We start from the raw sequence: 15,801 nt of genomic DNA on the forward strand, positions 1-15,801 counted from the left end.
ATAAGCACATAAACAAAGTTTTTAGAAGGTGATCGATTTTAATCACCATGAACTCTATAGTCTCTATTTACAATAAGTAGAGAAATTTAATAATTTCATTTCCAAAAGACAATTTTACTAAAAACTTGTAAATATTGCAGTCATAATATGTTTATGATACTCGATATCTTTCTTTCTTTTTTGGGAAATTCTCAATGGTAGCCCTCTATTTTTGCTTATTTTCAATGATAGCCAATTTTTATTTCGATTATCTTTGGTAGCCAATAACTAGCCATATACTTTTATAAATTTTCAACCGTATCCTTCTTAATCCTAAATCCGTTAAATAGCCGTTAATTTTAACCACGGTTAACCCTTATATCTCTATTTAACCATTTTCTTTCTCATTCCCTTATCTTTGATGGCTGCTGCCAGGCGCCTGCCACCATGCACTAACCCCAAAACCCTCCACCAACAACACCTTCCACCGCAAAAATCCATCCCCTCCACCGCAACCTCCCCCGAAATCGGCCATCGCCATCGCCAACCCCAAACCCCACTCAAATTACCCTCCACCCACAAAAACCACAAACCACCAAAACCTCACCCACGAAAAATCCCCCCCACGAAACCAGCTGGCCACCCACCAAAACCCTACCTAAGAAGCCCCCAACCCACAAAAACACCATCTGCCAAAACCCCACCCACGAAATACTTCCTTTCCCACGAAACCGATCACCCATCAAGACCCCACCCAAGAATCGGTTATTTCTAGTGCTTGAATTACGGTGTGGCTTTGATGTTCAATTACCCAATAATGGTGCTAATCCATGAGGAGGAGAGAGAATCAAGAACCTTTTTTTTTTTTTTTTTGAAGAGGAAAGAGGGGAATGAAACAAGAGGGGGATTTCTCCGACTAAACTACAAGCACTACGTTTTTTTTTTTTGTGGTTTTTTTGAAAAATTAACCTTAGTTTCTTAATCATGTTAGATTTAACGGAATTTTTAACGAAAAAAATATCATTAAGGTTACGATTGAGAATTTATAAAAGTATATGGCTACCAAAGATAATCGAAATAAAAATTGGCTACCATTAGAAATACACAAAAACAGAGGATTACTATTGAGAATTTCCCTTCTTTTTTTAATAGACAATTTACACATTTTAGTAGTAATACTTCCTTTGTTCTTTTATACTTTCTTTTATTACACTTGTCATGTAAAACTTTAACTATTAATAACTTTAATTCTCCACAAGTAAAAATTATAAAAGTTATATTTTATGATAGCACTTATTGAGACAAATTCAAAAAAAAAAATCCAACATTTACATGTTATTTCTTACATATATTCACAAAAGATGGTCAAAGGAGAGACGTTAAATAGTGTAAAAATCAAAGCGGGTCAAGTAAAAAAGAACGGAGAAAGTATGCCATATATACAGTGTCTGTAGTTAATGCAATAAGAACGACATAGAGTGTCTATAATTTTGGGAATACTTGCTTTGTTTATAATTAGATGAGTTAAATGATCTTATTACTTTCTGTTTTGGTCCATTTTAAAAAGTTTTTAACACTATTTTATCTTATTTTTGGCAAATACATTTCACCTCCTTTTAACCCACTATGGATCTATCCCACAATATTTACACGTTATTCATGCACTTGTCCTGTTGTCCATTGTTATTTTACACTTTATAAACTTTAATTATATTTTTCCACTCACTCACCACATCTCTTTCATTTAGGCAAATACAGTAAATGTTAAGATTAATCAACTAATTATAAAGTATTAACTTTTAAGATTAACTTTTCAATCTCTTAGGTTAACATGTACTTGATGAGATTTTATTAATTAGATTTTAAAAGTAAAGAAAAAATTAGTAAGGTCAACGAAATCCGTCAAAAGTAAATAATGAAATCACTTTTAAAATGAGGCAATTGGGAACTGGCTTCACAAGTGTTAGACCCTGTTCTCTTCACCTTAAAAAAATAATATTAAGTAAAAATAATTTTAGTTCAGTAAAAATAAGTTCAGTTCAGTAAAATTAATTTCAGTTCAGTAAAAATAATTTCAGTTCAGTAAAAATAAGTTCAGTTCACTAAAATTCAGTTTTCTTAAAGAAGAATTATAATAAAAATCAGTAAAAATAATTTATGTTCAGTAAAATTAAGTTCAGTTTAGTAAAAATAAGTTCAGTTCAGTAAAAATAAGTTCAGTTCAGCAAAATTAAGATGAATCAAACAGGGCCTTAATATTAGAAAAATATAATCAATGACGAAGTTGGTCATTTATTTGTGAAGCTTAAAAAGCTCAATCTGATTAATTTTTTGTTGTCATTTTAGGCTATGGTTGCATTTTAAGTTTTCAACAGTACAGTAATTAGGTGCATGTATATTTGCATGGTTTGCTCAAGTTGTGCTCTACTATTTAATGTTTTTGAGTTTTAAACTTTTAATTAATTTATAGTTGGATTTCGTGAAAGGAAATTTTGCAAACTACTACCGCAAAAAGTTTCAACTTTTGCGAACAAATACCTTTATCTTTTTTTTTTTTTTTTTTTTTTACGAGGGACGTTTACTTGCCGTATGTGGGGCCCACCTTTCGTCCTTTTCCCTCCAACTATATCTCCTTAATATTAATGATCTTTCCCCTAATTGATACTCTCTGTTTCTTTGAATGTTAGTCTTCGAAAAAAAATTTAGGGCATACGTGAAATTGCTCACCTAGAGATCGAATTCATGCTATTAGGATTGAAAAAACAGGCAATATTAGTTCATTTTCTTAATCTTTCTTATGAATTATGGTTAATTGTTCATTTATTTGTGTATTGAACGAATTAGGGTGGGCCCCACATACGGCAAGGAACGTCCATCGTTAACTAGTAGTGTTAACAAAACAAATATAAAGTTTATGTTAGTTGTTCGCAAAAAAAAAAAAAAAAAATAGTTGTTCGCTAAAGCTGGAACTTTTGCGCTAGTTGTTCGTAAAATTTCCTTAATGAAATGAATTATGGTCGTTGGACAAGCTTGCATATAAAATTTACAGGAAAAGAAGGTATTTTGCACGAGGATAACATTACATAGATAAATAGATTTGTGTTAGAATGAAGCAGAGATCATTAATGAAAGAAGTGCAAAAGCTAATTCATGTGCACTCTTTCAATCATTATAATTGATCCATAAACTATAAAGGAATGAATATAATTGAATTGAAAAGTCGACATGAAGACTTTACAGACCTACAAGAAGTCAGAACTCAATTTTCGATGAGAAATAAGAAAGTTATAACGTTTTAAATATGTTATGAAGTGTTAAAACAGTACAAGACTAAGCTAGTTTGTTTTTAACTCTCTTTAAACAAAAATTTAATTTGTATCACTTTATTCGTCTATTTTGTTTCACCCTCTTTTATACTACCGTACCATTGAGTTGTTTTGGCATCGAAGCTTCCAATAAATAATCAAGAACTTTGATTCACGTTTTGTCATTTTAACGAAGGCTTAAGGCACAACTCGATTCAAATTGATGATGCAGATACCTCCAAATTAAACTCTTGTGTACGTTACATTATACTGTTATGGGTGTGAAGAAGTACAAAAAGAAAGGAGATAATATAGATTGATTATGGTGTATGAATAGAGGTTATAAAAAGTGAAAAGGTGTGAAATTTATGGACATAATTGAAACTATTAAGTTTGGAATGCATGCCAAAATCACATGTCAATTGGTGTAATTATATTTATTTAATTTACTTTAATATTCCCACTTTTAGTTCTCTTATCTAACGTTTCGAATACGTTTATTAGCTTTTGCCTTACAAAAATAACAAAATCATTGTATTTCATTTCATTATATGGTGTGTATTTTATTTCCACTTAAATTCGTTTTATTTAATTTCAAAAAAAAAAATTGTTTAACTGTTTTATGGGGCAACAATCTTGGTTCTTGGTCACATACGAGTTTTTTTTTTCTTTCTTTGAAAGAGTTATATATAGGGGTGTCAATCGGGTTTTCGGTTCAGTTTATCAGTTTTCGATTTGTAACGGGTCAGTTTTTAATGGGTTGGAATTATTAACGGGTCAGTTCGGGTCGATTTTAAATAATTTAGGGTCGGTTCGGTTTGATTTATTTTCATTACAGTTTCTTTTTGGGTCGAATTTTTATCGGGTCGGGTTATAATTGGTTCGGGTCATAATCGGTTCGGATTAAATTCAGTCGTTTTAAAAATGGGGTTTGTCAGTTTAAAGCGGGTTTTGGGTCAACACATATCGGGTCCTAATCAGGTCGGGTTGTAATTGATTCAAGTTGAACTCAGCCAGTTTGACAACTAGTTTTGCTAGTTTTAAACGGATTTCGTTAACATATATTGTCTAGTATATCCTCAATATTCTTTAATTAGTTATTCCAGTAGATCATACGATATATAAATTAGTTGTTTAACTTTATGTCCCTTTTTTGTATAATGAATTTAAGGATCAACTAATAATAACAAATCTAGAGTTAGCTTTTGATTTAGATTTTTAATTTTTTTTAATACAATATAGTGTTCCATAAGCCATTACTCGTTAGAGGGCGATAATATTGTAGCATAAGAGTTTCAATGACATTAAAATTCCAAACCTTTTAAATATAAATACTTTATAGTTTAAAGCCTTTTGTTTTACTAATGATAAAATATACGCAAAAAAAAAAAAATAGGAAAAAAAAATTCTACTGTTATAACGGGTTACGGACTTACGGATTATAAACGGTTCGATTATAACCGATTACGGTTTATAAACGGTTCGATCATAACTTATTACGGTTAATAAACGGTTCAATCCTAACCAGTTACAGGTAGTAAAAGATTTGGGTTTATCGGGTTTTTGTCGGGTTTAAACGATTTCGGTTTACAATGGTTCGGGTTGCTATCGGGTTCAAAAGTAATCGGTTTGGGTTGTTCTCGGTTTCGGGCTGTATCAGTTCGGCTTGATATTGGGTACAGTTCAGTAACGGTTCTCAAACATTTGGATCGGTTCAGTTTCTGGTTTTAAAAAATCGGGTCGGGTCGGTTTACGGTTTTAAAATAACAGGTTCTTAACGGTTCGGTTTCTTTTCGGAACAGTTCAAAACGATTCGAATTCACTAGTTCGGGTCGTTTTTGACAGCTCTACTTATATACGAGTGCGTTGGAACATACAAAGATTAGGTAACGTTTGAAATAAACAATTCATACCTAATCATGCGGACCATTTTCTGTCATTCTCATTAACAATAAAAACCTAAACAAATAATTATAGACTAACAAAATTGTAAAAAACACTAACTACACTTTGATGAAGCTACTTTGACTCCAATTTATCCAATTATAGAATACTTTACTTCCACTAGAAAGTACAAATTCTTAAGATTCACATTTCCATGCCTAAAAACTTGATCATTCTGCTGTATGTACTACCTATATATCATTTCCTCGAGAATTTATTTTCATACTTGACTCTCTAAGGCATAACTGAGTGTCTACTCTAACAGATGCCAAAACTTTCAAAATAGTTTAACTCGCAGTGGGTTTGCCATGCTCTATTAAAAGTTCCATGATCATTATTTTTAACTAGTTTGCGTAGCCAGTGACCATACATCTAACGTAAAGATAGATAAATTGCGTTTAAGTGTGATTTTTAATCATGACCCGATCTTTATTCATTTGAACTTATCTGTATTAGAGTTATTTGGTTAATCTTTTGAAAGTATGTGTTTATGAAATTAGGCAAAAACTTTTATTTGACCAATTAACTAGAGGATATGGTTCCCAAGGAGAAGTAAAATTTTCTAGAAATGCATGCATGCAAAGTACTTCTTTGGAAAGAAGAGAAGGATAATCTCCAATTTGGAGCTTCTACAAATTGTTTCTCATGAAGCTATTTCCTTCTTTAATGAGCTTCTACCCTTTATTATCTTAACAATATATGTCTCTCCGTGGTCTAAACGTATAAGTTCTTATCAATATACTTATCGACTAATCAATCTTTTTTTTGTTATGTAGAGTATGACTAATATGAGCCGATTCAAACCTTAGTCACCAGTCTCACCACAATTATCACATACATGGAATAGCAACCAAATCACATTCATAAAAGTTTATATCAAATAACATAAAACTTAATCTTGTAAAGGGGTAGTGATGACTCATATAATTAATTTGATGACTAAAAGAGTGACTAATTAGCTAGCAATATACAAGTACAAGCTAAGTTAATTAATTAAACCTGTCCATGAATGTGAGAAATTAGGATTAGGTCGAAAAAGTTGCATACGTTAACAAATGTTTAACGAGCACTTTTAATGTAGCGTAGAAATTTTAGGATTTGACTAATTAAGCCATTAATGTAACTAACTAGTGGACATAAACTTTCTCCAATTTCATAAATTGTGTACAAAAGAGGCTATATTTGAGAGCTAGTACTAATAAATATCCATTATTAACAGTTTCGATTGATTCAAAAATGTGTGAGGACATATTGTGCCAATTGAAATAAATGCAAAAGGAAGGGAAATCCAAAATACATAAGCTAAGGGTCTGTTCTCATACGTTGAAATTCAGTTCAGTTCAGTTCAGCCCAGTTCAGTCCAGTTCAGTTCAGCTCCTAATTTCCTTCTCTTATAAAATATTCATTTCATTTCAGTTCAGTTCAATTCAGTTCAGCTCAGCTCAGTTCAGTTCAGTTCATTTCAGTTCAGCTCAGCTCAGTTCAGTTCAGTTCATTTCAGTTCAGTTCAGTTCAGTTCAGCTGAGTTCAGTCAATGGGAATAGGCCCTAAGTTAGAATTTCATAGCTTAATAAAATAGCTAGCAGAAGATGACAAAACTAATGTGTGTAATATCAGAATCTCCATCATAACGTACTAATATGGTCTAGCAACGTAATGGCATGATTTATGGTTTAGCTTAATAAGAATACTAGATATAGTAAGTTATGGCACATTAGAAAAATTGCACAAAACTATATTATATAGGACCATGTAATCATTTTCAAACATGCTTTCTTAATGCGACACACGTACACAGTGGCGGATCCAGGATTTTCGAGATAGTGTGTCACCATCAATTATTGATCATTTGTGAAAGTACAATTTGTCACATCCCATCATCGTCCACCGACCGCATAAAATATCAAAATATAGTCAAAGCTTGAATAATGAACAAAAAAAATACATAAAAAGTTCATTTCATAAAGTACTAATTTTATTACAATTGCTCTCGACGAGTTTTCATATTTTGATAACGATGTACAATATCATCCATGCTAACATTGTAAAACAAATCTCTTTCTAGATAAGTAATCAAACAATCATTCAATATTTGATCTCCCATGCTATTACGCAATTTATCTTTTACTTGCGTCATTCCAGAAAATACTCTTTCTACACTTGTCGTTGCAACGGGAAGAATCAACACTAACTTCAAAAGTAAGTAGACTCGATCATGAGTTTCAAACTTTCCCGTCTCAACAAGTTTCGTAGAAAGTTCACTTAGACTTTTCAAATTCCAAAATCTCTCATCATTTCGAACATCAACAATGAAATTTTCAAGTGAATGTTCAAAAAATAATAACTCAGAGCTTGAAAATTCATCGGGATAAAATTTGGCAAGTTGAACTAACTTTCTTTTGTCAAAAGAATGAAACCGATTTGCATGATTAAAGCAAGACATACACACAAGTAATTCCTTACTTACCTCGGGAAATCGATTTTCAAGTTCTTGTAATTGAAGATCAATGACACTTAGGAAGACTTCAACTCTAAAATGATGAAGATTAGTCACTTGTGGACCTTTACCTCTATACATTCTTCTCCCAGGAACAATATACTGCCCCTCCATGTTTGGAACCTCAATGTCATATTTAGCCATAAAAGAAGTGACTTTTTCCATATGTGAATCCCATCCTTCATCTCTTAACTTTTGCAAATTAGTCTTGGTTACATCAACCATGACCATTGCATTGACAATATCTTGATCATGTTTTTGCAATGCCACATTCAACGCATTTGTAATTCCAAATATATCAACCATCAAGTGTGCCACAAACACAAAATCAAATGACATCAACAAGTGTGTAATAGATTGTGCTTTATTCGAATCAAGTGTATCAGATACTTCTGCAATGGAATCAAGTGACAAAAGTATTGAAGGATATAAATCAAGCACATTCAAAATGGTTTTAAAATGAGATCCCCAACGAGTATCACAAGGTCTACATAAGCCACGTTCTTGATTTAAACCAGTTCCCAATTCAATTTCACCCAAGGACAATGCTTCTACAACCCCTTGACGTTGTTTTTCTCGAAGAAATTGTCTCCTCTTAGGTGAATCTCCCACAAAGTTCAAGAGAGGTGCAAGTACATCAATAAAAAGCCAACCACAATCTGAGTTTTTCTTAGCAAGAGCAACTTGTGTCAATTGAAGTTGGTGAGCAAAGAAATGAACAAAGTATGCTTGAGAACATTCATTCAAAATTAGAGTTTTAAGGCCATTGATTGAACCTTGCATATTACTTGCCCCATCATAACCCTGACCTCGAACTTGAGAGAAAGTTAAAGAGTGTTCCATGAATAATGACTCAATAGCAGCTTTTAGAGTCAAAGAACTAGTATTAGGAACATGCACAATACCAAGAAAACGCTCACACACTTCCCCCTTTTTATTAACAAATCTCAAGCAAAGTGTCATTTGTTCCTTATCGGAAACATCGGCAGATTCATCAGCAAGAATAGCAAAAAATCCACCATCAAGTTCTTCCAATATTGCTTTAGTTGTTTCTTTTGCACAAGCATTGATTATATCTTTTTGGATACTTGGAGAAGTAAGTTGACAATTACCGGGGGCCATTTTAAAAACAACTTTGGAATACTCAAGATCATGGTTTGAAAGAAGAGTTAATAATGAAAGAAAGTTACCTCTAGACAATGAACTTTCCTTTTCATCATGACCACGAAAAGGCAACCCTTGGAACAATAGCCATCTGATGGTTTCAATTGAAGCTTCCAATCTCTTACGATAGGCACTCATGGTTTCCGCCGTTTGTTTTGATAATGCGGTGGCAATGCTACTCATTTGATTCACGAATAAATTCATAGCAATCACATCATTATTGTGAGCACTCTTGTGTCCACCAACATGCTTTACAATTGTGTTTGTTCTATTCCAATATCTGAAACCTCCATTAACAAAAGCATCGACTCCTGCTGTGTTACTATCCTTAAATAGATAGCAAATGAAACAAAAGGCAGCATCTTTCTCAACGCTATACTCAAACCATGTTGGCCAAGTATCAAACCATTTAACACAAAATCGACGTTTTTTCGGCCCAAAATTTGTTTGAGGAAACGCATGATCTTTAGGTTGACATGGCTTTCTTTGAATGTATGTTCTCCGCACTAAATCCCTATCATCGGGATGAAAATCACACATCCTTCTTCTTTTTCCGGGGTCTTGTGGAAGATTAATAATATCAAGTGCACTTAATCTTCCTTCACCAATTTGAGCACTAGGATCCGAACCACCTTGGTAAGGATATTGTCCATCTTCATTTTGAGGGAAATTGTGAGAGGGGGAAGAATTTTGTTCACTTGCATGATGTGAAGGAGTATTTGGTTCACTTTCTTGGGAATTTTGTTCATTTTCTTGTAGTGGAGGATTTGGTTCACGTTCTTGAGAAGGTAAATCATTTTGTGGAGGAGGAGGATTTAGATTAGGCACTTTTTTAGTAAAAAAACTTGAAATGTCTCGAGTTGTTTTTCTTTTCATTCTGAAATTGAAGTTAAAGGGTGAATGAGATAAATCAATCTAAATGTTTGACTTATCCAAATTTCCCACAATGATAACCAACAAGAAAACTACTTTACACCACGATAAAGATGTATAAGCATAACATTTCTATTAATCCAACTATCACAAAAATAGCATATAATCAAAAACAGAATCAATGAACATTGTAAGAAATTTCATACAAACAACTACCACCCATTTTCGTTAACCTTTCTTTTATAAAGTCAAATTATTATTAATCCTTCATACTCTCTAATTACTTTTTTTCTACCAACAAATTAACATCAACAAGTTATAAAACATGACTAAATCAACTAGTGTAAAGGGTTTGTCACAGGTAAAGTTGGCCTCTTTGAGTCTTTGATAACCAATTTTGCCCAATTTCACAGCCACCCCCTCCCCTTGACCCCTTCCCTGCACCACCACCGAAACCAGTAAGGCAGACAGTGAGACAGGAAGTAAGCCAGTAAACCACCCTAATTCCCTAAAATAGCACAATTTACACAAATACACAATAGTTATAGGCTTATAGAACTACAATTAAATACACGGTTAACAAAAATAAATATACAAATACAAGTACGATTAACCCCCAGTTCAATTTCTACTTCCATTAACAAAAAATTCGTACACCATTTGTCAAATTGTCAAGAGTAAAGAGTTCAAGATCTAACCTGGCTGTAGGCAGTAGGCTGCTTCAATGAAGGAGCGAAGCTCAGCGTGAGGCGTGACTCAGAGCCTCTGAAAGAGTGAAAGTACGAAGCCCCTTCAATGGAGAATTTCGACCCTGCAATTATCAACTCATTTATCAACCCACAATTATCAAAATTCGAATGATTGACTCAATTATCAACCCACAATTACCAAAATTTGAAGAACCCTAAATAATTACAGAAAAAGAACTTAAACAAGATCTAACCTTTGACTCCTTTGAGATTGCTTCGGTGGAGAAGAAAAAGCTCAAACGCCCCTTCAATGGAGTTTTTGCGAGTAGCCGACTAGCCGAGTATGCTTGAATGCTTGAAGCTTCAATTCTTCAATGGAGCCATGGAGGAGAGAGTAGAGAGAGAGAGAGAGAGAGGGGATTAGGGGAAGCGTGGCTGTGTTGTAAGGGAATTAGGGGTTCTGGGTCTTTGGCCTTTGGGAGTGGAAAGATGCGTGAGTGAGTGTAATTGTTTTATTTTTTTTTTTATTTTTTTTTTCAAAATTAATAGTGTGTCACGGGACCCACTATGACACTAAGTGGGTCCGCCCCTGCACGTACACTAGCATCCAAGCAAGGCCTAAGTTCTAATTCAAATATCGTTCATGATTTTGAGAAGTAAAATGCTAAATGTATAAGGCTTATAATTATATCATTACTCGGCTGATGTTGATTGTTGTTAGGTTATCATAGCCAAAAAGAAAGAAACTATAGAACCTTGTAATCGTCAAATGCATATGCCTATTGCATGCAACACGCCAAAGAATTGATATAAGGATATACTAAGAGCAAACACAGCAGTTAACCAATTGCCTTGGTTTTGAGAGAAAGTGAAAAAATAATAAAATAATGAAGAGAGAGAAAATTACATGGAATAAAATCAATAACCAGATTATTTTCATAACTGGTTACAAATTTGGGTTATTGAGTAAAATAATGTTAACTTTTTGCTTTTGATATGTGGGTGACGTGGCAAATGAGGATGTGTGGTAGGGTTGGGTACGTAAAAGTAGGAGAGAGAAAACATATAACTAAAAAGTTATGATTAACTATTGGAATACATTGGTTAACATAAATTATATTTTATTAATTTCATATTCTCTCTCTTCCAATTCTCTCTATTTCGTACTACTTTTGTTTTTTACAATTTTTTATTCTTTCACCTACCCCACTACCTCCATATTTTATTACTTTCTCCAATTTCTCCTAAAACTCCGCACGTGGAGAAATGGAGCAAGTATTTAAATATGGATGGAGTACGTAGGATGTTGTCAGAATTATTATTATAATATAAACTTCAAATATATCATCTTTTATAATTATTTTCACTTTGGTATAGTCCAAATTTTTTAATGGTAAATGCACATGGAAGAGTATACTACCTCTGTTAATTGTTTTGTGCAAATTTTTTCATTTCGGGATGATTGGATTTATGTGCAACTTTCTAATTTTTTTTCCATTTTATAGTTAAAAAAGGTTGGAAATTACAAATTTGCCCTTACTTAAAAAATTAGTTTTTTTTTTTATAATTTCACACTTAGTCTATTTTAATCCTATTAACCCAAAACTAATCATATTCCCCTAATCTAATTACTCCCTCCATTTATTATCCCAATTCTCCCCAACTATTCTAATTTCTCACATTCCCAACCACCAAAATTAAATTTCGATGGTTAGGTTTCTTTATTTGTTCTGGATTTCTCTCCAGATTATCCCTAGTTCATCTTCTATGACTTTCTCTCTCCTCTTCATCCTTCATTTTCTACCCTTTTCTCTCCAGTTCTCCTCTTCATCCTTCGTTTTCTACCCTTTCTCTCACCAAATCTTTGTCAATTCGAGTCCCCCTCCAAAATGGTGAACTTTGAACCTCTCAACGAAGCTTGGATGGCCGCAGATGTGGGAGAGGGAAATTTGATTCAGTCCGTCATCCAATCCATTGAGACTGGTTCTCATTTTCCTCGACAATTTTACGAGTCCAGTGAGTCTAGTCCCTACTGCACTTCAACGACGTACAAAGTGTTAGGTAAGGTTTCTTGAGAGCCTTGAAGAGGAGGAGCGTCTGAAGAGGGCTAAGGGTCAGGGTAAGTCCCATGGTAAGAAAACCCTTGATTTCACTGATGTGTCTGTAGATCCGGTAATTGAAAGTGGTGACGGCTCCTCTGTGGCCACCAAAAAGGCTAGATCTTAGAGACTGAGGCCACCAGCAAGGCTAAGGGCTACAAGGAAGGCTGCTAGGGTGGCGCTGCAACGGATGCGGGGGTTGCCTTATGAAGAGATAATCATCCGGTCATCCAAGGATAAGGCTGAAAAGGAGGAGATCACCTCCTGCAATTATGGAAACTCCTAGTTCTGGACCTAGCTCTAGCTCTGGTGTGAGGCGGCTGAACCTTAGGGTTCAACCCTCTGAGTGAATGATTGTGTAATGATCCCTAACCATAATTTATTTCTTTTTTTTTTTTTAATTTGAGTCCTTTATTCATTGATTTAATTGAGAGTAGATTCGTTGCCTGATTTCGTAAATTGGTTGTGTTTTGTGGCTGTATGTTGTGGTTATTATGATGTCCATTTTCTCAACATTTACTTGATGTGGTTTGTGGCTTGTTGTTGCCTTACGGTGCTGGTGTTTGATGGATTTACTTGTTAGTGTATGCCTTATAATGTTTGGATTATGTAACTGGTTTTGGTTGTTTGATTATAATGGTTGTTGTTGTAGTTGATTCATGGGGCATTAATTTTGGCTAAGGGTGAAGTTTGTTATGTGAGACCCTTTCCATAGATTCTACGCTTCGTTGTTGGATTATATTATGGAGCCAGGTTCTCTGTCCTGAGTTTGGTTGGTTTATGCTCTGTGTTCTAGTTAGATTATGTTGTTGGTTATTATTGGATTATACTGCTAGTTAATTCTTTTGCTGGATGATTTTGTTGTCTGATTATATTGGTTGCTGGATTTTGTTGTTAGTTTGCTGTTTGGTTTGGTTTGTTGTTGCACTACTTACTTATGGCCTGATCTGGGAATTTGATTGATGAATGATGAGGCTATTATGTGATTGGTGCTGTCAGCTTGGGTTGTGTGTTTCCTATAATGTTCTCAATGATCATGGCTGTAAAGAACAATTTTAGCTCCTTAATATTGTTCCACTTTCGATGAGTCCCTCAATGCTGGTTATGAAGTACTAAGTAGGGAGTCCCACATTTATCTATGAACCATGTCTTTGTGTAATCCATATGATGAATGGACTCCATTGAATTACAATTTAAACAAGTATTTTGCTTCAACAATCACAACAAAGCGATTGTTGTTAAGGTAAACTTGTTTGAATTGTTGTATTCAATATGTATTCCTCTGACGGATTAAATGTGATGTAGCATGATTTTTTCTAATCTTTCATTCCAATGAAAATGTGGTTACAAAAGCCTATTACATGAGCACTAGAATTTACACAACACTGCCTTAGTGGTTTATCACATCCTAACTCACAAAATACACCTAACCACCTATTCAATAACACTGTACAATTAAAAAAAAATGAGAGAGAATAAAAAACTTTAAGTGGTTATGTGTGGCAATATATGTTGATGTTCTTATTTGCTTTGTACTCTGATCTAGTCTGCATCCACCTCCATGTCCACTTCTGCTTTATGGTTTCCTTGATGTGCAAGCCTGAACATTGTGTTCAGGTACTCCACAACCTCTATCACTATTTCCTTCTCAACATGCACTTGATATGGCAGAATGCCTATATTTTCAAGTTTTTTTTGTTCATATGTGGAATTTTGCACTTATTATCACCTTGTGCCTTGAGTATTTTGATCATGCATCTCTATAATGTCACCCATATGTACTTGTTGACTTCTGGTTTGAATGTGTTGTAAGAGTCAACCACCTTCTCAACAAGCTCACCTAGATTTTTAGGAAAGGATTGATATTGCAGGGACTGAATTGACCTGAATAAACCTAAATCCAACACATTTAAGTTAGGTGATTGAGCTGATTGGAACACAAATTGTATGTTAAATCCATTTGTTGTTGTTGCTGCATTAAATTCTTCATCTAATCTTGGAGTGGCCTTGCATTGTCCCATTGGATGACAACATTTTTAGGCAGAATTTCAGATCATTTTGATACTATTGCTGGTATAACTTTGTTCAGCAACATATATCTGATATGACATATCTGCTCACATTCTAGAGTGCCTTTGTGACCATTGTGTCGTTTGCTATGTTTCTTGCTTGATTTCTTTGATCTTTCTTTGATTGTGAATAGGAGTACCCCATACTTTCCATCATGTAGTAGTTCAATTCCCCATTGGAGCCATACAGTGGCTTCCCAATAATTGCCATGAACATAGCCTTTAAATTAAACTTTCTGGACTGTTGTGCCATGTATGGATCTTCTTCACTTAAAAGTAGATAAAATCTCCTTTTTATCATGTCCAAGTATAACCATTTCTCATCAATGTGAATGACATAATTCTTCAAAAGCGGGGTCCTCGTTTCCTTGAACTGGGTTTATATGAGAAAGAACCCACTTCATTCTAGCTACCTTATGGTCTGATGTTAGTGCTGGCTTGCAACTTGCTGTGTGTGTTCTTAGTCTTCCCTTTATCTTCAAATAATGAAGAGTGACATGTGAAATTTTCAGTGCTGCTGCATAAGACCTTTATGTGTGCCTTAAATAAAGGGGGCCTGACTGTAGGAATTCATCTGAAAATTCCCTTGGCTTTGGACATGTCCTGCCTATCTTCTTAGTCCTGACATCAATAAAATTACCTTGTGCCATCTGTTTTTTTATGTTTGTGAAAATTCTTGTGATTGTTGATTCATGGACACTAAATTGAATTGAAAGTTGCATCTTGTATCCTCTTGGTAAGTTTCCATCTTGCATCTTCACCAACATTGCATCAACAATCCCCCTCCTTTGGTGCATGGTCAACTGTTTTATGTAGACTGCTTGAGTGCCTTCTTGTGTTGGTTGTTGGGTTGTTTGGAACTCACCTTGAACTTCTGGTTTTGGAGTCCCATCTTCTACCTTTTCTTCTGGCTACATGTTTTCATTTTCAGAGTCATAATACTCTATGTCTTGATCTTGCAACTTTTCTTCCTCATTAAAGTACAACTCTGCTAATTGTTCCTCTGTCAATAGTTGATCAACATCATAATACAGAGATTCATCGAATTCTCCCATGCCTTCTTTGTGTTTTCTGTTTTAGCAGATTGTTGATGATGATGTAGAGGCAACTGATGCAATTTTTTGAGAAGATGAAGCTGCCCTACACTTTTGTGTAGATAATGATGAAGCAATGCAAAGCTAA

General features: G+C 34.2%; 1 protein-coding gene across 1 annotated transcript; it reads right to left on the reverse strand.

The window, feature by feature from the left end:
• Positions 1–7,206: 7,206 nt before the first annotated feature.
• On the reverse strand, positions 7,207–15,416 carry LOC110729802 (zinc finger MYM-type protein 1-like). Its single transcript, XM_021909604.1, has 5 exons — positions 15,260–15,416; positions 10,461–10,573; positions 10,155–10,270; positions 9,859–9,906; positions 7,207–9,766 (listed from the first exon to the last, which is right to left on the reverse strand). The coding sequence occupies exons 1-5, from the start codon at positions 15,414–15,416 to the stop codon at positions 7,207–7,209; spliced, it is 2,994 nt and encodes a 997-aa protein (XP_021765296.1).
• Positions 15,417–15,801: the final 385 nt, after the last annotated feature.

This window comes from Chenopodium quinoa, unplaced genomic scaffold (genome assembly GCF_001683475.1).
Source record: "Chenopodium quinoa cultivar QQ74 unplaced genomic scaffold, ASM168347v1, whole genome shotgun sequence".
Lineage (NCBI taxonomy): Eukaryota > Viridiplantae > Streptophyta > Magnoliopsida > Caryophyllales > Amaranthaceae > Chenopodium > Chenopodium quinoa.

Coding starts and splice junctions, on each gene's coding strand:
- LOC110729802 (XM_021909604.1), bottom strand. CDS start 15,416: ATGCACCAAAGGAGGGGGATTGTTGATGCAATGTTGGTGAAGATGCAA. Junction 10,574..15,259: donor AAAAAAACAGATGGCACAAG/GTAATTTTATTG, acceptor TGATAATTGCAG/GGTCGAAATTCTCCATTGAA. Junction 10,271..10,460: donor AGCCTACTGCCTACAGCCAG/GTTAGATCTTGA, acceptor GTGCTATTTTAG/GGAATTAGGGTGGTTTACTG.